Source organism: Accipiter gentilis, chromosome 17 (assembly GCF_929443795.1).
Source record: "Accipiter gentilis chromosome 17, bAccGen1.1, whole genome shotgun sequence".
Lineage (NCBI taxonomy): Eukaryota > Metazoa > Chordata > Aves > Accipitriformes > Accipitridae > Astur > Astur gentilis.
In genome coordinates, this window is record NC_064896.1 from 22240127 (window position 1) to 22263479 (window position 23353).

The 23353-nt window shown below is 37.6% G+C and overlaps 1 protein-coding gene across 4 annotated transcripts in view; it reads right to left on the bottom strand.

Moving 5' to 3' along the window:
- Positions 1-7171, bottom strand: part of DNAJC24 (DnaJ heat shock protein family (Hsp40) member C24) — a 42742-nt gene extending 35571 nt beyond the window's left edge. For 3 of the 4 annotated variants that reach the window (XR_007508480.1, XR_007508479.1, XM_049819963.1), the window contains exons 1-2: positions 7116-7171; positions 5434-5574 (exon numbers count right to left, since the gene is read on the bottom strand). Coding sequence is in view for 2 of the 4 variants with exons in the window: in XM_049819963.1 (XP_049675920.1) it covers positions 5434-5541 (108 nt within the window). In the remaining 2 variants the exon portion in view is untranslated. Of the gene's footprint in view, positions 1-5433; positions 5575-6872; positions 6895-7115 lie in introns of those variants that run through there. The other variant, XM_049819964.1, reaches the window with a different exon arrangement.
- Between the last annotated feature and the right edge of the window lie 16182 nt (positions 7172-23353).

Here is a 23353-nt window from a genome sequence, read left to right on the forward strand (position 1 = left end):
TAAAACAAAAAATAAAAAAACTGCAAAAGCTATTATAATAAGGAATACACACACTGCATAATTTCCATTATGAAAAGCATTATTATGAGACTTCTGATACAAAGCTCAAAGTGTTTTCATTTTAAAGATTCAAATTCTCAACTTAAACTCATCATGAAAAGAAGTTCCTCAGCAGGCAAGCGCTTTCAGGAGTAACACAATTTATTTTGGAACAAACTTTAACACAACAATCACGGCAGCAGATCTTTAACTTCACATAAGTAACACTCTGCATTTCTTGTGATTGCAGAATTTAGATGTGTACATAAATCTGATAAGATATAACAGATTATTTTTTTTCTCTCCAGAAAAACAGATGTCTTTCCTCTACACAAGCTCAATGGAACAATCTCTTCTTGAAGTTATTTTGCTTCATTAAATTAAATTTCTATTAATGTCCTTTTTTATTGTTGCTGAGTCATTCTCACCTATGCCTGATCCTCTCTGTTTTCAAATTTTCTACTCTTTCAAACAGATTAAGTGATCACCTTAACACTTTGTATTTCTATACACACACCACCCCTTCCAATAAAAAGATAATCTTTGTAACACTATGTGTTAAATGGCACATTTTAGTTCCTCACCATATTAAAAATAAGAGCTTCCTGCATACTCCCTGCTCAAATTACATGGATTTTCTTTAAGATTAGGGCACACATTGTAACAGCAGCATATAATTTTCCTGTACAATAATTTTTTTTCCAGTTGAAAGGTATCCTATAATATCATCAGCATCAACAGGAACAGACACCTGATTTTCATCTAGACAAAGCTTATGCGTTTGGTGACTTTATTCACTGTAAAAAGCAGTTTTCAGATATAGAGCAGCTACATGAAAATTTGAAAACAATCTGGCAACTCATTCTTTGACCACAAAGTGCTAGACCAAAAGGAGATGTATAAATTGTGCCAATAATAAGACAAGTGTAATTTTTTCCCCCAATATCCTATTTTTGTTGCTCTAACGTCATCCTCTGTTAATTTTATACACATTAAGAAACAGAACATAAGCACTGTCCTTCCTAAAAGCTGTATGGATTCCTTGAAAAACTAAGTATAGAGCATAAAACCTGTTTATCCATTTAAGAAGTCTTGTTGAAACTACTGTGTATGTAACTGGATGACTGGCTGTATGTAGCCCAAATATCTCAAAACCATCAGCATGTTCCAAAGACAGAAGATTAAAGACCAAACTCCTACTACTTAGACAACTTATTAATTCTCAAAATTTATTGTGATTCCCCTCAGAGTATGGAAACTGTAAGTCTTCCATGCTTCAGAAAGCACTTCAGCATGAACTTAAAACAGCCAATCAAGGAACCTTTGCATAGAGCTATGCTGGTTACAAAAGACACACTTCTAATGGTTTGTTTTTTTTTTTCCTTTACTAGCACAGAGCTTCTGCCAGAGAAGACACCGGAGGATGAGCCAGCATACACAACAGTTGGATTTTGTTTTAAAAATAAGCTATTTATAAAATTGCCAGTGTCACACACATCTTGTGCCCAAAAGTCTGTTGTCTTTAGCTGCTGTTGACTGTTAAAATAATAAAGTATCAGGATGATCCAGGTATCAGTCACATAAATGGACAAGAATTTAAAAGAAATAAATTTAAGTGTCATTAAGTTGCAAAGAAATTTTATAAATATGAACTTTTACTTAAATACTTAGAAGGTGAGAAGAAAAAAAAACTGATTTAAAAAATACCATTACTTTTAGGCAAACCTGTGCTATACCACTACTTTTAGGCCAAACGTGCTATTTTCTGTATCAAATTAATACTCCTCTTAAAGATGACACTGATATTACCTGTAGTAAAATAATTCACTTAAACATATGTTGTGACGTGAGCAAATGAAAAAAGTAAGTGCAGCAAAGCAAAGTATGGCAAAATGGTAAGTAAATGTATTCACTCTAGTAGGGTGCGTATGTACAGTTTTATTTGTTATGGGTTATTACCATTTTCTATCATCAACTTGTTAGAAATGACAAAAACAAGTTATGTTTTAAAAATTGATCAGTTTTAAGCTCATTTGCTGTTACGAAATCATTCTTACAAACCTACAATTCAACCATTTTTAATTGCGTACTACTTTGTATTATTAAGGTCAGTCCTGAGATTTAAATACAAATACAGTTATCTTTTGGATGACATATGGCAAGATCTCCAACTCTTTTTAGCTTCGGAAATTTACATCTGCCTGTTCATTCAAGATGCTAAGCATACATGTGTTGACAAACAGAAAATAGCAGATGGCAAAAAGCAAATGCTCAACATGAAGCACCGGGATCATTTGAAGAAGGCTTAGACTCAGACATTTGCCATTTTTATTTAAACTGCAGAATTATTTTAAAAAATAAACTCTACCATCTATTATACTTGATGCTAATGAACATCTGCGATCAGAATATTGATGATTACAGAATGACTGTCATAATAATTGCAGTTGGTATCCAAGCTGCAAGTTGCTTTACAAACTTCTGGATTTTAAGGTAATTAGCACAGGAGGTTAATGTCTGCTGCTACACATAAGCCAGAAAACTTTCTGTATTGGCCATATAATTTGTCATGAAATCTTTTAATAGGCAATACATGGCTGTGCTCATCTCCTATTCCAGCTTCTAAACTGGAGTCACTGTGATAATGGACTACTACCACAGTACATAAAAACACCTGCATGTAGACCTGTTCTCTGCCCACACCAATACTACTACTTCTACCATCACAATCTCCAACAGCTTTAGAAAACCCAAATGAGCACTTTGGTAGCTTCATACCTCTAACTGACAAGACCTCCAAGTACAAGCTCTTACTGGGGAAGCAAGCGAGTTATGAATAGGGCACAACCGGTAAGACGAGAGGTCCATCCAGTGCTGTGCTTGTTACCGACAGTGAACAGTGGATGCCTAGGGAATAGTATCAGGACAAGACAAACATACAGCAACACCTCCCTTGTATATTCCACCAATATTCAGAAGTCCACAGCTCATGAATCTCTGAATCGGAGTATTTTTTGTGTTAAAATGCCATGGCAGACTTTTCTTTCATGAAAGTGTTACAACTTTTTCAACCACAGAACCCCTCAGACTCAACAACATCTGTGGCAGAACTTTCACGCTGTAACTAAGCGTTATATGAACACCTTTTAGTGACAGTATGTACTGTAGCCTCAGTCGCTCCTACACACAGCCAATGAGTTTTTAAGGTGCATAAAAATAACTGTTGTTTTATTACCACCATGCTTTTCAAGACTTCAGACTGACTGTGCTCAATGCTGTATTAGTAAGTAGACAAACAATTAGAGTCTGTAAGATGAATAGAGACAGGACATATGGTAACAACAACAGACAAGCTGATCTGTCTTGCAGAAAACACCTACAAGTAAAGATCAGTGTGGCTTTTTAGTCAGAGATCCATCACAGATAGCAAAAGAATTCTGAGCCGGGGGGGCAGCGGGGGAGTATCTTCATCTTCTCTAACATTTCTCAGTGACTTTTCAAATAAAGAGCTGTAACCAATTAGCCTAGAAATATAGGGTTCTAAAGAAAAGCTTGTATATTAAAATAGTATTTTCATCCTCTAAAACTATAGTTATAGATGTAAACAGAGAGTTGTAAACTCCAACAATTCTGGCTTCATAGACTTCAAAATAATTACATGAAAGTAAAGGGTCACTTTCATTTAAAAAAAAAAATTCACACAGGAAAGGCACTACATAGTTTCAGTTCTGTGGCAAACAGCTCTGAACAATACTTTACATACGATTTTAATTCCATTACTATACATTCATAGTGAAAGAAATATATTGATTCCATTACAGTATTCAGTTTAAATTAGTCCCCTATCTGAACAGAAGAGGTACTTTACACTGTGATCTCCCTATTGTTTTCATTAAGAACAACAACATCATTATTAATATTTTATTCACATTTTACTAGTAATTCAGTAGACCAAAAACATTAGGAGGTCCAAGAAAACAACAGCTTCTATTAAAAGCAGAACCAAGAAGCTTGGTTTCCAAAGCGCTCTCCTACATTGGTTCTTCTAATGTTTAACAGTGAAGTTCTAAGGATTTATGTACTATATCTGCATGCAAACATCTTGTAAGGTATTGAAGCTTAAGACACCAACTACACAGATCAGTTACAGGCAAAGAAATAAGTTAGCAGGAAGCACTGAGGAGGAGTAGATGTACAGCAGGAATCCTTAAGCGAATTCAACTAAAGAGTATCAAAATGTGTGAATTTGGAACATACCGGTGAAATGACCTTTAAAACAGTTTCCACAGAGGGTAGAAATAAAATGAATAAGCCAAACAAACACCACCACCCCACCCAACGAACCCATGAACTTATTTCAACTCTAACAAAACTCAGTCTCCTGTTTACCTCGCTTAAATATCCCAACATCTTATCACATTCATTCTAACACCTCAAACCAAGCAAGATCAGCCATGGATGTACTCTCCAATGCCCTACCAATACTGAGTCTAGATAGCAGTTACCTAAAGGAATATATAAAAACTAGAGTTCTGCTCACCTTCTTCCTTCTTCTCTACCAGGTTGCCAGTTTTCAAGAAACTTAAGAAATTAGGCTACCTTGGGAATTCTATTTGTTTATCAAATTTGGTTGAAAATGGTCAACAGTACCAAAAAAATACACCCCATTTTCTCAGAAAGCCATGCCAAAGCACCTGTTGAGCAAAAAGCCTGAATTCAGGGGAAGGAATAAAAAAGAAGAACCAAGAATCATACAAAGCAATCTGGTGAAGCTCTGAGATTCTTATACATGTATACCAGGAGTACAGGAAAAATTAAGGGACTTCACAGAACATCAAGTCTTAATGCATGACCAAAAACATGACTCCACAAAAATGCAGCAGAAACTTTAAAAAAAAATAATGATATTAACATATTTTCCTCCTATACATTTTCTATTCCGTTATTGCAGGCTATCAGGAAGAGCTTCTTTTTGCTCTTTGCATCTGGTCTTTATATATTCAAGGGTTGCATTCAGCACACTATAACTGCACGCACGACAGTAAATACCACGAATATAAATTAGCAAATTTAATCACTATGTGCTACAAACAATGACCTTTCTTGAGCACCTGATGGACAGGTATTTGCTTCAGTTTACTCATGAATGATTAGTAAAGCTGGAAGACATATCAGTATTTTGGAACCAGAACACCACAACCCGTCTTTGCAAAATGTAACAACTCATAAACTCCTGATGTTTATTTCAAACTTAAGCCAGCCTCAGTGAACTGCTATTATAAAATACACTGATTAATCCTATATATACAAAAAATGTAAAAACAAAACCTGCAATTGTTATCTTACTGGTTTATAAGATTTATTTTTGCACATCTTAAATAATAAAATACTTACTAATAAAGCAAGTTTTTGGTACTTCCGTTTTAGTTCTGCCGGACTGTCTGATGGCTCTGCACCCAGGATTTTGTACCAGTCCTTTTGTGTTATCCTTTCAAAGGCCATAATCTGACTGGCTTTGAAATTACTTCCTTAGCACTGTGTAAGAAAATTTAAAAAATATAATTACAATTTGAAAGAGAAACCATTAGAAAAAGCAAAAATGAGGAAATGTGACAAACTACAGGATCATGAAATAGATTGCAGCCCTCAAGCACATCTACACCCTTACATAAGCTCTATAGTGCAAAAAACCAGCTGAGTTCACATGGCCATTCCATCCCATAGAGCATCATACGTGAACTAAGTTGTGTTTCCTGTCCCAGTTGCTTAGTATATCATGTTTCAGAAGCTGTCCATACTCCTTTAAAATCATTTTGTGTTTTAACTGTCTGAACTATTTTGAACCTACCCAGGTTATAGATACACTTTTCATATATAGACTTTTTAAAATACACATTTTTTTTATTTTGAAGCAACACTGTACTTAATATATGAAAAAATGAAGTACATAAAAGGGTGACATTTTATCAATTCTGGAATGAGATACATGCAAGAAGACAAAAAGGTATGGCTCGGGTTTTACACAATGATAATCACACTATGGACCCTCCTTCATCCTTCTGGGTAAGAAGGCTTAACTTTTTTGAAATTAAAGTAGAAGAGAAAAAAAAAAAAAACCAAACAAAGAAACAAACAAAAATGAATGAAAACATACAAAGTTAGCACAGGTCACTAAAAAAAAAAAACCTAACCAGTTGGGTGCTTTTTATTTTTGGCCATCTATCATCAAGCTAATGACCCAGAACGCAAAAAATAAACAGAAGAATCAAAACGCCAGTATCAGCACAGTAATGACTGAGCTTTAAGCAGATTCTAGGGTATACTGAAATCCCAAGTTTGTGCTGGCTAATTTATCACAAACTTTCTGGTAAGAAGTGACACTGTCTCCACGTAGGGAAGAGTTTTGCAAGTTTTGTAAGACTTTTTTTATTGTCGAAAGAAAGTAAAAGGATATTTTTTTATTTTTCCACTTCAACACTACAGCTGGTTTCTGGTGACTCATGCCGCAGAAGAAATCATTTTTTCATGGGGGAAGAGGAGTACGTTTTTCCAACCTCGCAGAGTTACCACCGCAAAGAGGGCACACCCGACCGGGGAAGCACCACGCCCGCCCCTGCCCCTCCACACCCTTCCCCACGCAGACCCCCTTTTCTTTCGGTGAACCCACGAGGGTTTTTAAACACACGCGAAACCCCAAACCCCGCCTGGGGCCACGCTGCCCCACCGCGGCCCACCGCCCAGGACGAAGCGGCCGCTGTGCCGCGGCGGACCCAGCCCAGCCCAGCCCAGCGGCTCCGAGCCGACCGACACGGCGGCAGGCGGGACGCACGGACCGGGACAGCGGGAGAGGCCGGCGGGACCCGCGGAGGAGGACCAGGGAGGCCGCCCGGCCCCGCGCAGCACGCCAGGCCCCGCGCAGCACGCCAGGCCCCGATGGAGGCGCCCCGATGGAGGCTTCCCGCCGCCGCCGCCGCCGCCGCCTCCGCCTCCTCAGCACGGGGGGCTGAGGCCCTCGAGGTCCCGGTCGCCAGAACCACCGGCCGGCACTCCCCGACAAGCGAAGAGCGAACACCCACCTGCCCCTCACCGCCACCGGCCCGTCGATGGAGGCAGCCGGTGCCTTGGATAACTCGTCCGGCGGGAAACAACCCCCCCCCTCCGCGTGTCGCTTTGCGCCTTTAGCCTGGTGGTGGGGAGCGCAGCCGCGCGTGGAGTTTATGGGGCCGCCTTAGCCTGTTTCCACCCGGGCAGTAGTGGCGCTGGCACCGGCAGGAAGCGGAGCCGTGGCCGAGGCCCGACGCCGTCTCCATGGCGACCGGCGGCGCTCCGGAGCTGCGGGACTGCCGCCGGCCTCTGTAAGTAACGGCCCCGGCCGCCCTCCAGCGCTCGTTCCCGCCCCGGGGCGAGCGGGAACACCTTTTCTCCCCCACTTTCCCCTCCGGGATTCCGCCTCCAGGTGCGAGAAGACACCGGGGTCCGCTTCACCCTCCCTCGCTCGCTGCGCGGGAGGGAGCCCGGGCCGCCCCACACCCCCGTTCCCCTTTTCTCCGGGAAGACCCGGGGCGCACCTTCGTTGCAGGCCTTCCCTCGTTGCAGCTTAGCTCCGACACCGGGGCACCGCGGGCCCGGCGAGCACGGAGGGCGCGGGGCACGGGCCCGGCGGCACCCCGGGGATCGGCTCGGCGTGTGGTCGACAACAGGCCGTCGGGTTCCCTCTGCCCGGCTGCTCCGGGCAGCGTGTGTCTGCGGAGAAAACCGCGGGCGTAACGGTGACTATCCTGCGTCTTTCTCCCTTACAAGTTGCCCCGACCCTGTGGGCGGAGTAAGACGATGGTTTCTTTCTAGAAAATGGTTGTCCCAAAGGGGGAGGAAGAACATCCTCTTAATGAAAAATATTAAGCTCAGGAAGCAGACTTGTAGTGATGTAAAAAACGTTTCCTCATATTAAAAAAAGCTTAGGCTGGTGCTGTACACTTCAGCTTTTGTAATCTCAGTCGATCCTAGTTAGCAAAATCCCTAAATATGAGTCCAGACAAACTCAGCTCACGCTATACCTTGAATGTGTGGCAGTCTTCCTTTGACTATATTTTTATGCAATGTGTTAGAAATAAAGCAACTTTTTGTCATTTTTCATACCCTCTGAACTGTTTAAGTAGAGCAGCAGCCAGGCTGTGCAGACATCGGTGGGGAGAACTGGGAGTGTTGTTCCTGGCACGCCGTTCCCATTAACCATCAGCGCAGGAAGCATGTGGGACAATCAGGGCTGAACCATAAACATGGAGAATTTATTTAAAGTTTAACATGGATGGTAGGGAAGCAAGAGACTTTCTGGGTAGGTGAGGAAAAAACCGAATCTACAAAACTGCTCAAGACCTGTGCATCGGTCTGATTTTTGTCTATCCTGGTCATCAATGTCTCTACAAAACAGTCAGTAGGTTAGGATTTTCCCCTTTTCTGCACTTTTGTAAATGAGGTCAAATTTGTAACATGAGCGTCCATATTTGTCAGATGGGAAAGACTTGTCTTTTCTCTTGAGCAGTACATGTATGAGCCCTGGAACAATCCAGCTCCCTCTGTCAATGTGGTGTTAAGTTCTGCAGCCCCAGTGTGACTAATTATATATTTCTCTTAAGTCATTGAATTATAAATGAGATGTATCAAGTGTGAGCTAATTTACATAGTCCCTTTAGAAATTAGATTTTACCTCTCAGGCAAAGGTTTCAGTGTGATTATATGAGTTACCTTCTTCATTTTTGCTTGTAATCAGCCCACGTATAACTTGGAATGGCCCACAGCACTTAATGTATTCCCCTCAGCCATTGATTGGGGCTGAGATGCGAACAAGTACTGTTGTTGTGAAGGGGGGAAAACTAAAAGGAAAATTGTAAAAGATGAAGTGATGTCTTAGAGATTGGTTACTGTAACTGTGCTTTTACCACAAATGGTTAATATCCTCTTACAGACTGGATACATTTACAGTATCCATTTTTATCCTTTATGCCCCAAATTCTTAAATGGTGCATGTAGAGGTTTTTTTCCATTTTAACTCGTTATAGGATTGGTGTCTGAAGCCAGCTCATAACGTTGTTTAAACTCAGTTATTTGAGAGATTGTGAGCATTTGTATTCAATAGTATAATTATCTGTAATTAGTTGTTCAATATAAAATTAACTATAAATGTTAAGGAATTATCTCTGAAGTCATTGGAACAATTTTGGAGGTGAAACGCTCATTCATTTCTCTGCATATTCAGCAGTCCTGCCAAAGTAAAAGAAAATAGGCTGTTTAATATAACAGTTTGGTGTTCATGGGCTGCAAAATGCATAAAGTATGAAATGAAATCACTGCAGGATTATCTGGCCTTTTCTGGTATTATAATCTTTGTGTCTCGGTTTCTATTTTAATTTTAATCTATCCAGCTTCAGGTGTCACAATGTTATGTTCAGGTTAGTCTTAGCTAATCATACTCTGTCTGGTTGTAATGACTTTTGAAGCTGTTGATCAATCTCAAGCCAATTTGATAATCTTTCATTGCTAGAGGGATCAAAATTAAGTTAGTTCAAGACTTGTTAAAATCAAATGGGTATGTAGGGGAGAGCAAGCAGGGCAAAACTGCCTGAACTCAAAAGCTACCTATTGCTTTTGGCAGCTACTGTCTGGCAAGTAAGCATGTAGTTCAAACTCACCGTAGGATTTGCTGCTTTTTCCCCTTATGACAGCAAAAGTAGGTAAGTGACAGGCAAGTGTGGGGAACTTACCATGAAACTCTAGGGTGTGTGGATACAATGAAGTCACAGAGAAGACCTGGGACTGTTGTCCCAGAATGGGAGGTATAGGACCCATGTCTGTAAGAAACCAGGCTTCATTAGTTGCTTAAGTATCTTAAACAAGTTATTTTGTAGGTATGTATAGGTGCTATTACTTCCACTGGAGCTGGACACCTAAATATGATAAAAAACTTTTTTCTCTTGTTGAATGGAAGATAATTTATGTGTAGGTTGGATTTTTTAGACTGTTTGTGAGAATATTTAACATCTTAGTACATGCTTTATTTAAAACTGTCACATAGTATTGTGCCGTGTGGTCATAGAAGTATAGGAAAAGAATTATTTAAGGAATTAACTGGACTACTGTGTCACATATTAATACAATAAAAGACAAGTACAAATTATGGACCAGCCCCTTGTTATTTTATTCTTTTAAGAATGGAGGCTTTTAAGAATGCAGACTTTTTCACATTTAACTACATTTTTTACTTCTGAAGACAACTGGTATTTTTCAAAGTGGTGTTCAGAGTAGTAAAGTTTTTTTTTGGCATTTTTTGTTTGTATTGGTTTTATATTGCTATATATGTGTACAAAAGAGCGATGTGCATGTTATCTAAAAATCAGAAGGCAAGTCTTTCTAAGATTCCTTAGCATCTAGAATATTCAGAATATTTGAGAAATTACAGTTTTTGCAAAAAATGCCTTTTTATAGTTGGAAAGGCAAAGTTATTTAGTATAATTCCTATCTGGACAAATATTCCCCTAGCTGGACAGTATTTAACATTTGTTAAACTTCAGCATATACTGTAGTGCTGTTCTTGGTACAAAGCACTGCACCTGAATTAGTCTGTTAGCGCACTTGTTTATTTATTTAATTAATGGTTTTCTGAAAACATAGCCTTCTCTGCTTTCTTGTTTGTCTTGTAACTGACAAGAAATAGGATTCATAGGAATAAAGCCCAAAGAAAGCACTGGATCACCTAGTCCGAATTTTTTATGTGTTACAGGACTGTTCTGAGTCCAGTATGTTCTGTCTGACTGTCAGTATGAAAAGATGGAAAATTCCTCACTTGTGAGAAGGCTGCTTCAACAGCTAATCATCCTACTGTTAAAATTTGTCCCTAATTCTAAACTTGAATTTGCCTGGCTTCTATTTCCAGCCATCAATTCTTCTTACACCTTTTGTCTTAAACTGTAGTGTTTTAGCATTTAATATATATACCAACATAAACAAGCACTGAATATTTATTTGATTTTGATAAATTTAAGAGATTGAGCATGTTTGTCATGCACAGATATTTTGTCTTAAATGATTTTTATGGTTGTGCTTTCTTCATTTTTCCAGTGTTTTAATGTGACAATTAATAAGAGCAATTAATTAATTAATGTGGCAATTAATAATACAATATTTCACTATGGGGTCTCACTGATATTTGTTCTGGTGGACTGTTTTAATTCTGACTGTTTAAGTCAGTACAGTGAGAAGAATTTTTTTCAGATGAAGTTTTCTGTCAGAGCTTTTGTAGACAGCTGACTAGAGAGTAGTGTTAAGTGAAAATTCTGCATTCTGTCTCTTGGGAATAATTGTTTTGGCTGTGAAAGATAAAATAATTTGTTCAACTTTGAACAATGTTGCACTTCCTTTTAAATCTAGATATTAAAAGTCCTCGGAGGAGATAGGATTATTTAAAACTGACTAATGGAATTTTTTTTCAGTTTTCTTAAGAGGAAGGTGTCAGAGATCTGAATGTTAAGTTCTTCCAGAATTTGTTTTAATTGGGTCAGATTTGTCAACAGTAAAAAGAAAACCAAAGTTTTGTCTCCCAGGAGATGTGGATATGATAGACTAAATGTCATAATGATGTGAACAAATGAGATGTAACATGAACTGAAAATATATGTTTTCCATTAAATTTCCACAAAAATGATTGAAAACGTCTTGGGAATTATTTAAGCAATTTACAATATTGTTTAAAAAGGTACATCTGGGCACACTGACTACAGTCTTTTGTCGTTCATTAGCAATGTATTTAATGAGGGTTTTTTTAAGTGATAGATAGTTAAGGTAACAGACAAGTGACAGATTGTTTGTCTTTAACGATTTCCCTATTTCAGGCCCATTACAAAGCAATTAGAAATCTGACAGCATTTTTACTCTGCATTACTGATCATCTAAAGTGATGAGAAATGAGAGGTGATGAATATTAATTGTATATTTTCATATAATTATCATAAATTATTACCTTGTCTAGTGTGCTGCAGGTGGAGTAAAATCAATGGATGAAAATTCAGTCAAATATGATAATTTGAAAGATTTCATGACTTAGTTTTTGTCTTTAAAGTACAGTGTCAATCAGTCTAAACCAGGCATAATTAACTGAGGGAAAGACAAAGATATTCATACCTTTCCTTGCTTTGCTAACACCGATCAGCATGGCATTTACTCTTGTGCCCTACGACAAATTATTTATCTCTCTTTCGTAGCCCGCCACATTTACACTGGCGGATTATCTATTCCTGTCCGAGTTTTTTTCTTAACTTTACTTAACATTTGAGCATTAAAACAATATTAAAAGCTGTGCACTTGGACGAACTGAGAACCAGCTATTCTCATCTTTTTTTCACCCACTTGGTTTATATGCATTGTAACTTACCACTTATTTGCATTGTGCTTCTATTCTCAGGGGACCTCAGCATCTACCAAAAATGATGAGTGTTCATATGACTTGTTTGTTTAAAGTATGGACCTTTATTCAAATTTTGTTCTGAAGATGCAGCCATCAATAATAAACATCCATAATAAACAGTGGTTATAGAATCTTACTTGGTTCCACACTTTAATTAATAAGTCTTCATGACACTCTTACATCATTGGTCTTGAATGTTCAAAGGATATCATCAGTTCCTTTTCAGACAGGGAGAAAGGAGACACAAAGTTTGAAGTATCAAAGTAAGAATTTTGGTGTTCTGTTTTGGAATGTGAAACTCTTATAATTTATAGTACTTATGTTTATAATGCATCTCCTATGTTCAGAGCAGATTTCATTTACAGTTAGTGGAAAAATTATAAAAACAGATCACAGATGCTCCAAATCCAGTATCTAGAAAATGTGGCTAGTGTTTGTGTTTTTCCTGGGAAATTTTGGTTGATGTGACTTATTCAATATCACCTCAGAATTTTAAGACAAAGACAAGAATGATAGCTAATTTATCTGGGGCAGCAGACCTTATCCATGAGACAATTCTCTCTTTTCCTGCATTTCTCTGCACATTTCTGTCTCAGTGAAGTGAGTGAATTGGAGGAATCCTAAAAACAAATTATTATGTCACTAAGTCTATTGGGCTCCAAGTACTTAAAGTCAAATTAAAACTGTGCGTGCAAATTTATATTTTTTCTTGATTTTCAATGCTTGACTTTGCAAACCTGATAATTTAAACAAGCTGAATTTGAAAAATCACATTATTAACATGATATTTTAGCATCCGAAATGGCTGTGTTAGTAAGAAAGAATAGGGAGTGGAGTGTTTTCGCTTGGTGGCAAACCTCACAACAAGCTTAATTTGGTTTCATCTATGAGAATGAAAACTTAAGAGCCCAAACAGGATTAAACACATACTTAGCCTTCTATCTCTGATAGTGGTTAATGGTGGAATGAAAAGGTAACAAGAAACAGCACAAGTGTAGAGAAATCCTTCAGGTGTTACATCCTCTGAGATGTGAATTTTTCATATATGTATTAAATTATTCCCTGGGTCAACAATATGTAGTTACTAGCATACTATTGTTTGAAATTAAGGGTCTCATTCATCAATAAACTAACATTAATTGGTTACACTTTGTCAGTATGGTATATTCTAATCCCCATTTTCATCATAATGGGATTTCCTTTGAGATATTGTCATGTTATAAAAGGCCTCATTCCCATACTGATTGCCTGCAAATGAAAAAGGTAGCACGATTAGGCTAGTACCACTATGCCGTTACTAAGGAGGCCTCATGGTCAGTTTAATGAATCATATTTATGCTGTCTGAAGTCAAGGTCCAACTCTGTTCAAGTTTAAACTATACATACATAAAAATCAAGTTTTGGTTTTCTGTTTTTTTCCCAGTTGGATGCTAGTACCTTATGTAGTAAATGTTTTCATATATTGTAATTTCAATCTCAGTTTTGTCATGTAGGCTCAATAGAATTAATTAATGAAGAATTGCGTCATGCTCTGTGAGATTCTAAGACAGGAATACTTCTCCGCGATACACATTGTTCTCAATATCCCTCTGCAACCTTGAGAGGAAAGAATGCCATTTTCTAGCTTTCATTTTTCCATGTATATCATAGAACACAAAACAGTTTTAATAGCCATCCACTCTCTCAGTATTAAAATTGCAGTTATGCCTGGATTGCATGTGGATTTTTCAAACAAAAGAACCTCTTTTCTTCCTGTCCCTCTTGTACATATGTTCACATTCTGCATAGTCACATGCTGCTAACCGTGTGTATAAAGCTATGTATTATGTCATATTTCTTCTTTTTTTAAGTTCCTGTAATGAAAAGACTGAATGAGACTCCTGTTGTTGATATACCTTGATCTTTATTCTGATATACTTAAACCAAATATTCAGATGTTTGAAAACCCTTATCAGAAACAGGCATGTTTAATGTCACATTGGTTACTTGCTAATGCAAACTGCAGTATACACAAAAGCAACGGACCAACAACTGTGGTGTCTATAAAGCTTGCAAACATGACAGATCGACAGTATTTCACAGCTTATGTTAAAACCAGCTTCTTGAGAAAGGTAATTATAAAATGAAATATTTAGTTCTGGTATTTAGATTATTCATTTTATTTTAATTAGCTTTTCCCAACATAATTGGATATGTTTCCACATGTTTGTTGAAGAGGAGCACTGAGCTAATTGGCTTTTGCTTATTTTCTTTAGAGATACAGTTTATAATTTATCATACTTTCAGTTAACATTTTTCCATTACGTGGATTCTCTTAACGACTGCAGTACTTTCCAAGTATAGCAACAAGTAGTAAAATGCCTTTTAGTATTACAGGAAAGAATATAGTTGCTGTACCTCAAATACCATGTCATTATATATTCCTATATTACATACATATTTCAGTCTTAACCTAAGCAAAACTCCTGTTGTCTCTTCAGTGTGAACTGAAGGGTGTAGCGTGAAGATACGGCTATGCTGACCTAATGACGGGTTGCCACTGAAGTTGTAAAATTCTTCTGCCGTTCCTTTTTCACCAGCTTCAGTCATGTACTCTTGCTGCCCTTGCATCAGCACTGTCATTCGTGTGACCACACAGTGAAATAATTCATGGAGATAAATGAGCAAAAAATCTAATTCTGCCAAAAAATTTATATTTTTCTGCTGATTTAACTCCACTGAACAGACTTGTCATGCATCAGTGCCAGCACTGGGGAGGTGGCTGGAGAAGTTGTCCAGGACAAGGGGAAGAGAGGAGCAAGTCTGCCCATTTTGATGTCACCTAGCCATTGGATCATATTACTTTACCATTAAATTGCATGCCGAGCTAGACTACGTAAAATTTATAAAAGTAAGCACATGGTAAATAAAGCTGTTTCAAAATAATGCATATCACCAATGAATGTTTGAAGGTTAAGACATATAAAAGAGGAATAGTACTCAGTCACAGAAGATCAATCCAGTCAAATGGAAATAAATGTCACAATAAAATTTGCATTTCTTTCTGATTTTTGTAACTGGTACTGCAATTCATCTAGTTTAACATTAAAATTATATTCCAGCATTATAGTTGGTTTTTATGGCTCACAGAATTACTTGGTTCTACTTTATTACCTTTTTGTTACCTTAATGTTGATTTGGTGAGGACATGGGGGGGTGGTGTTGTCCATTGGTATTTCAGGCAAGTTCAGGGTCCATTGTGCTAGACTCTGTATAGACTTATAAAAAAAAATCCTATCAACAAAAAAATAAATAAATCTATTTAACAAAAGATCTAGAAGAAAGAGTAATTCCAGAAATTTGGGAGGGCAATGAAACAGCTACCTAGTTTGCATAACTAGTCAAATGGATCAGTTTGTACGATTAAAAGGTTTTGTAGCAGTTTTCAATGAATGGAATGTTTAAAGTTGGTCATGGTGATTTATACAACATGGTGCTATGTCTGCATTTTGTAAACTGTGAAAATAATAATAGTATATAGTTCAAATGCAAATGTTCATTTAAGAAATGCACAACAGGGCTTCAGTACTGCAAAGAAGCATATATGCTTCTATTTGCACTGAAGTAATGGACACATTGATGTGCTTTATATTAAACAACTGTGTAAGTACTTGCAGGAATTGGCTCTTAAACTGTAAAGGCCAACTTCAGATTTGCTTTAGTGTCTACTGCTTCTGTTAGTTTTGCTGGTAACTGTGATTGCTAAGTTATTACAGGTATCAACCCATAAACTCTTGTCTCTGAAAAATAGTACAGCTGAGTAAATTGTATGTTGTTTCTTTTCATTAAAATAAAACATATTCAAATGTTGATCTTCATACAATATTAAAGCAAACACTCACTTTAAGAGCTTACTTTGTAAGATTTTTGTCAGCATAGCTTCTGCAGTAACACCATGAAAGTTTCAATCTCACAGGTAGCTTGCTCATCAGATGGCGGATCTCATGCATAAAAAAGTGTAGTTTAAGGGTTTCTCAATTGGCCAGTCTGTATCAATCAATGATAGGTAAAATATTAGACTGTATATATGTCCAAAAGCCAGTGATCTATTTTAGGTTTATGTAAATTCTGACCTGTCTTCAGGCCATTTTATCTGAAGGTCTATCACATTTTTTTTTTCCTCTCAAATAATAAAAAAAAAGGAACCCTTCCTGTTAAAAGGAGTAAAATAATTACAAAGCTCCTGAGTTCTTGGTGATGTCTTTGTAGAAGCAACTTCTGAAACACAGTAGTTGTTCATGTTGAAAGAGGTAGAGGAGAGAAGTGGCAGCAAGGAGAAGAGAAGAGATGGGGTTTTTAAAATCTGTATGTCTTGATTTTAGGTGTTTCTGATTTGATTGTCTATACAGATAATCAGATTAATCTAAGTACACAGAGAATGTCTTTTCTCTCTCTATTTATGGCCTCCAAATTTCCCTTTCAATTCCAAATCTTGCTTCTCCAGAAAGGAGAAATACGCAAAGTAGATATGCATCCAAATGAAACTGTCTGAACCCTACCATGTTCTCAAAAGCTGTAGAAAAAATTATGATAGAAGATTGGTTCAATTTTCCAATCGCTATTTAATCATCAGTCTTAACAATTAACAAAAAGCTTATGCTTTCATTTTAGTTACGATCTTTTGTACTTCTGAACAGGAAATGGCGAACAACAGAAGTCTAATAAGTGCTCAGAAAAAATGCCATATGGCATGTGTATCATCACAGAAATATGATGAGCTCTAAACTTTGCAAATGTCTTCATGCCACATGGATGCACAACGTACATTAGCAAAAAATGTGCGAGTAAAGCCATGGCAACTTTACAGTCATGTCATTTGTCAGAAACGCTTAATTTGCCGCTGTGTGATGTTGTAAAAATATAATTGAGTCAATATTTTGTTAGCATCAGTCTCAGACTAGAGATGAAGAGAAGTAAAACGTTTAAAATATTTTTATACTTTCTCTGTATAGTGTACTTTCAATTTCACTCAGTTAAGGGGAAAAATATCTCAAAACCGTACAGACGTGTTGACTTCAAACGTTTGTCTGTCTTTAAAATTTTAGTTGTTTCAGTGTTTGTGAATCCTCCGTTCTGGATCCATCTGCAGCTGACTTAGTGGTCCTGGAAGCTGTAAAATAATTCCGTCTTCTCAAGTTTCTTGGGCTCTTTAGATACCAGATCTTCCTTCCTCTTTGGTCAGATGGCAAACTGGAACGCCGAGTCACGGTGTTAAGAATTGATTTCAGTCAGGAGAGTCAAAGATATTTTTTTAGCAAAGGAAGTATACGAAAGATTAGAAATTACAAGGTGCTCCATGTCTCTATTGAAGAGAGGAGATCCCGTCGTGTCCTGAAAGCCCTCGCCAGAGCGCAGCGAGGGTCGGCTGCTCCCTGCGGGTCGGGGAGCTGGGGACCAGGCCTGCCAGCCGGGCCCTGGGGCAGGGGCTGTGCCAGGCGAGGCCCGGCCGGGGCGGCAGCTGGGACGGCCGGAGCCCGGGTCATGGGGCAGGCCCAGGGTGACGAGGCAGGGCCGAGGGCGAGCCAGGAACACGAGTCAGTAAGCCGGGGTCAGGACCAGGCCTGGTGGCAGGGTCAGACGCAGCCAGCGGTCGCCAGGCCAAGGCGGGAAGTCAGTCAGCCCCTGGGCCGGGGCCTGGGTGCAGCTCAGCGGGGCCCGTGGCCGGGCACGGGTGGGGACATGGCTGCCGCGCGGGTGGGGCCGCACCTCAGGCGAGGCCGAGCGCTGGGGCTTCGGCTTAAAACGCGGCTCCCGCAGAAGGGGACCAGGCTCGGCTGAGGCCACCCTGCGGGGCCGTCTGGCAGCTCCCCGTGGTCACCAGAGGGAAGGAGGGGCAGCCCTCAGCTGCACTGTCTCTAAGCTGGCCCTGAGCCCAGCGGGCAAATCCTCAGGAGGGGGATGCGACGATCAGGGCCCTTGCAGCCATTGAGGATCCCAAGGTGCTGCTGCCCTTTTTTCTCTGCTTCGCAGAGAGGCGTGGAAGCAGATGGTAGCCCTTTAACTGTGCAAGTGTAAGTGACACCTACGTTTCAAACTTTTACAGCTTTTTATTTACCTTGTAATCTACCTAGCTATGATGACTCAATTATCAATTTCTTTTTGAGCGTTTATTTTGGTCAAGGGAATTTGTGTTCTCATTTTTGCCCTGATTTCTTTTCCACAGTATAGCAGCTTCATTCCCTAGGCATTGAATAGTTTTCTTCTGTTCCAGGCAACGAAAGAAAATCCATTTCTCTGGCATTCGGGGTGAGACAGAAGAGATGTATGGGGTGCTGTCTAGTTTCTTGGCTAAGGAAGAAGAGAGAGTAAATGTTGTCAGATTATTGTGGTATCTAAAAAGGATTGTTTAAACATTTCCTTCTGCATTAGGCACCAGTTGCCTAACTGACCAGTGTAGTTTCTTTTCTTCTCTTTAGAAGAAAAACCTGGAGAAACCCCAGGATTTTCTGGAGAAAAATTTTCTGGAGAAAAACCTTTCATGGCCAGAGGTCTGTGGGATGCCAGGATTTCAGTGGGGAAGTGACAGAGAAAGGAGAAGCAGTTTCTTTCTATTCATTGACTCAGAGATCCAGGATAAAATTTTCATTCAAGCCTTTGGCAAAATTCCCAACAGTTTTAGTGGGACATGAGTTTCACACACAGCCTGTACTTACTAGATTATTACTCAGGGTGTACTCATTTAGAATGGATTGTAGTTTTGTGATAGCCTGTAATTGGAAAGAGTGTTAGGAGAAAATGAGAAGATTTGGCTTTCCTAATAAAAGGAAAACAATCATCACTTTTTGTTTCCAACTGCTGTATGAGTTGAGAACAGTTTAGTTTATTTGGCAGGTGTGAGGTTTGCAGCATTATTTGTTGAAGAAGGTCCTTCCCAAATTGATACAGATTATATGTGTAAAGCTGCTCTTTGTTGTGTTTGTTACTATGAAGGCAGTTTCCCAAAAATATTAAATTTACTAAACTATTAGGCTTTGTTTTTTATCATGTAAATTATGTATACTGTGGTTTTCCTGTATAATAAAATTAAATTTAGAATTGTCACAAGTCTTATGATGATGGGAATGCAGGCCTGTACCAGAAATGTTTCAGGACCATAATATCAGCTCTCATCTATCAATAGAAAGATATATTAATATGGTTATCTGGAGCATACATGCATGTGGTGCAACAATAACATAAGTGCAAACAAATATGAAACGCATATGATGGCTGGGGAAAAATACTTTAACAATGCAAACAAATAGTGAATAAATTTAAGATTTGCTTAACCCCTCCATTAGGGTTAAGATCTGATATTGCCATGATTTTAATTTTTAGTACCTTTGGTAGATAAATAAAATGGTATTGCTGTGCAGTTAATGCTTTTCTTGAGAAATTCCACACAAAGTGCAAGTACAAAAATAAAAATAAGGTAAATTTAAATATGTAAATTTAAATAGGAGAATATTAAAATAAATCACTATATCTTTTGAACGACTACTGAAAAAATAAAGCAAAGAATACATGCTTGTCAAATATGCAGTATAAATAAATAATTTAGGTGAAAATGGATGACTAGATATAACAAAGAGACGACCAAATAATGAAGGGCTAAAGGGTGGTTGTTACATCTGATGTACTTCATTGTATATTGTAAGTAATTGCTATCCATAAAAAATTCCATGGCTTCTGTATAAGGAAAAAGAGACAATTTGACAGGCAACACTAGTAGTAAGCGACAGCAAGTACAAATCCTTGGCAACTGTCATTATCCTGCTGTTGAATTCACATCCAAAACTGGGTGATAACTTTGACCTGTATAGCTGTTACTGAACCAACGTCTGTTAAAGTAACTATATTTTTCACTTATGGAAAAAAAAAAATTAACCATGTGCAGATTTATGTCTTAGAAAACCATACGGACTATTTACTTTTCTTTAGTATGCTGTTGTTTTCTATTTAAAGAAGAAATGTGGAGAAATGTGCTTTAGACAATAATGAATAATTAGAAAATTGCACTAGAGCAATAGCATAAAAATTTTGATCTGATGTAGCTAAACAATTTCAGCATGTAGAACTAACTGAAAGTAAAAGTTCCTTTCGTAATGATTACAAAAAACCTTCAGTGCTTTGGCCATGAATAAACAGCAGTTTAATTACATTTAAATGGGAAAAAAGTTGTTAAGAGTGCTTTAAGTTTTTAGGGTTTTTTTTTTTCATTTCTTTTCCCGTTTAAATTTCTGATTTTAAAATCTTTTCTCTGTGTATCTCTATCTGGGCATCTTTACTTGTGCCATAAAAATAGGATCACAACATCGTGTTCGCAGCTAGCAAAATGTACCATTGACTAAGAAGAAATTTTGCTTTAATGTGGAGTACTGAACTGTTTTTCCTGACTAGTGAATGCCATTTCAAATTGACTCTTTTTATGAGGTTTCCACATATTAAGACTTTCATTTTACGGCGTTTAATCTCCAGAAAGATGAGCACCAGGGTTACATATAAATCTGACTTTTCTCAAAGTATAAAACAGCTCAGCAGTGCAAGAGTAAGATTACTCTTTGTAATTGCATGCTTGCTTTTTCTGTTTGAAACCACCTCAGTTAAGGAATTGGAGTGTATGCACAAGTACCCTGAGGTTGACATACACTGTACGTGTAAATAGTTGTCATGATGGTGGGAAATTTTAAGGAAAAGCTGGACAAGAACTAGGGAACAATAATAATATTAGTCCTTTAGGTATTTTCCTTGTGTAATGTAATTTAGTGATGAGGTTTTGTAGGTAGTACGTATTGTTGAAAAGTAGTAGCCCTTTGCCACACCATACCACTTACATAATGGTTTACTTGTCATGTAAACAAGGTAGTTCCTAGTTAATACTAACAGTACTGTTAATATTCCATCAAAATAGTTCATGAGTAGCAAGTAAGGATGTTATCTGGTAAAGAAGGAAGTTATCTACAGAATAAACAATGACAATTAATGGATTTTTATTGTATAAAGAAATTTGTTTCTGGTTTTGTAGTTATTTTCTGCTCTTGAAGTGGGTAACAAAATGGTATTTTAAGAAAAAGAGTATTTACAAAAAATAATGTCCTCTTGCTGTCACTAGTCAGAATTCAAAACACAGCATAGTGTGTTCAGTCTTGTAATACTAAGAAGAGTTTTCTTTGATTGAACTCCACTCTTTGGTATTCCTGTGATAGTATATTAGTTTAAGGATTTCCTAGGTAAACACATTGTAATCTGTGTGGACAAATTTTGAAGTTCACATTTGTTGTGACATAATTTTTGTAATTTATAATGGAAATATTCTGACACTTAAGAATTATTTGACTATGAAAGAAGAATGAGGGCTTGATCTCATCCGATTCCTTTCTTGCTTCTTCTTGATCTTTGGTACTACTATTGGCACAGTTGCACTAATGCTGATTTGGATCTTCCAAAGACTAGATAAATTTAGATTGTGTGATATTCATATGGGTGAATATTCCACCTAGACTTTTGGCCTACAGTATAAAGTAATTTTGTGCCATTAATAGTAGCCTCAGATTGAAAGTTGGAGGCTTTTGCTTTCATTATTTTTAATGTTTTTATGCAAATAAGCCCCCTTTTTTTAGCTATATGAGATAATTTAATGTTCATTTTGTACGAAGGAAGGCTAGCACAGACTGGGTGCTAGTGCAGTTCAGTATAGCTGAAATACCTACTGTACTTCACCATAATCCTGTCCTACAGCACTTAGCTTGTGCAAAGATTAATTGAGCTGAATTCTGAAATAATTTTATAGTTTGCAGAAATAAGAATCAGCATGAAACTTAATACAGTTTCATAAGGTGTTTTCCAATGTTAATTAAGTTGTTGTAGGCTTTTCTGAACTGTACAGTCAATCAGTACTAATTTAAAGTAGTGGAAAGACCAGAGCAAAAAGATAAAATTTTAACTATATTTATCGTATTTCTGTTTCAGGAAATGTTTCCCTCCCTATGCAAAAATAGCTGTTAAAAAATATTGAAGGGAAGAAAAGCTCTAGACAACTTCTATTTGTCCTAACATTCACTTGCAATCAGCAATGGTATCAAGAAGGTCAAGACTTCAAGATTGTTCTACACATCAAACAAAATCAGTTCAGAGCTGTGGTGGAGTATCAGACATATAGACAGCTACAAATCAAGCAGTACAGACAATTTCTGTCTTATATCACCATGCAAGAGAAACAGAGCTGAAAGTGTTCGTACAGGTCAACTAAGGTAATCAAAGCTCTTCTCTGTTGCTTTTAATCATGACTGCAGCAGTTCAGTCACCTTGTAATGATGATCCAGTAGATATTCTAAAACAGACCTTGCTAATTTTTATTAAGATTTCTTGACCTGACAATTTCTCAGAGTATATCCTTTTAAAAAATGTATTGATTTCATCAAACCTTTCTGAAAGACAAATAAAATGACAATAAACCAGGCATCCCAGTTTGCTGTACAAATTTTTAATAGACTTAACAATAGATAGGTAATATCCATCAGGTTGACCCTCTGTAAAGAAGAATGTGATTCTCCATAATTAATCTAAACCAAATTGATTCTGTCTGTCTGGAAAATCCAAGAGAACAATTGGATTTTGCAATGTACCATAAAGGTGATTAAAGTGAAGACCTGGTGAACAAAAGTGTATTTTAGTGTGGTTAATTTAGATCTCCTCATCAAAAGCTTTTTGTTGTTAGTGTCTTCTATTTTGAGTAGGAAAATTGTTGTAAATGAGACAAACCCAGATGATTATAGTTATCATGGTATCCCCTCTTTTGTGTGCAGACATGACCTCAAATAAGATACAAATGGCTCTGAATTT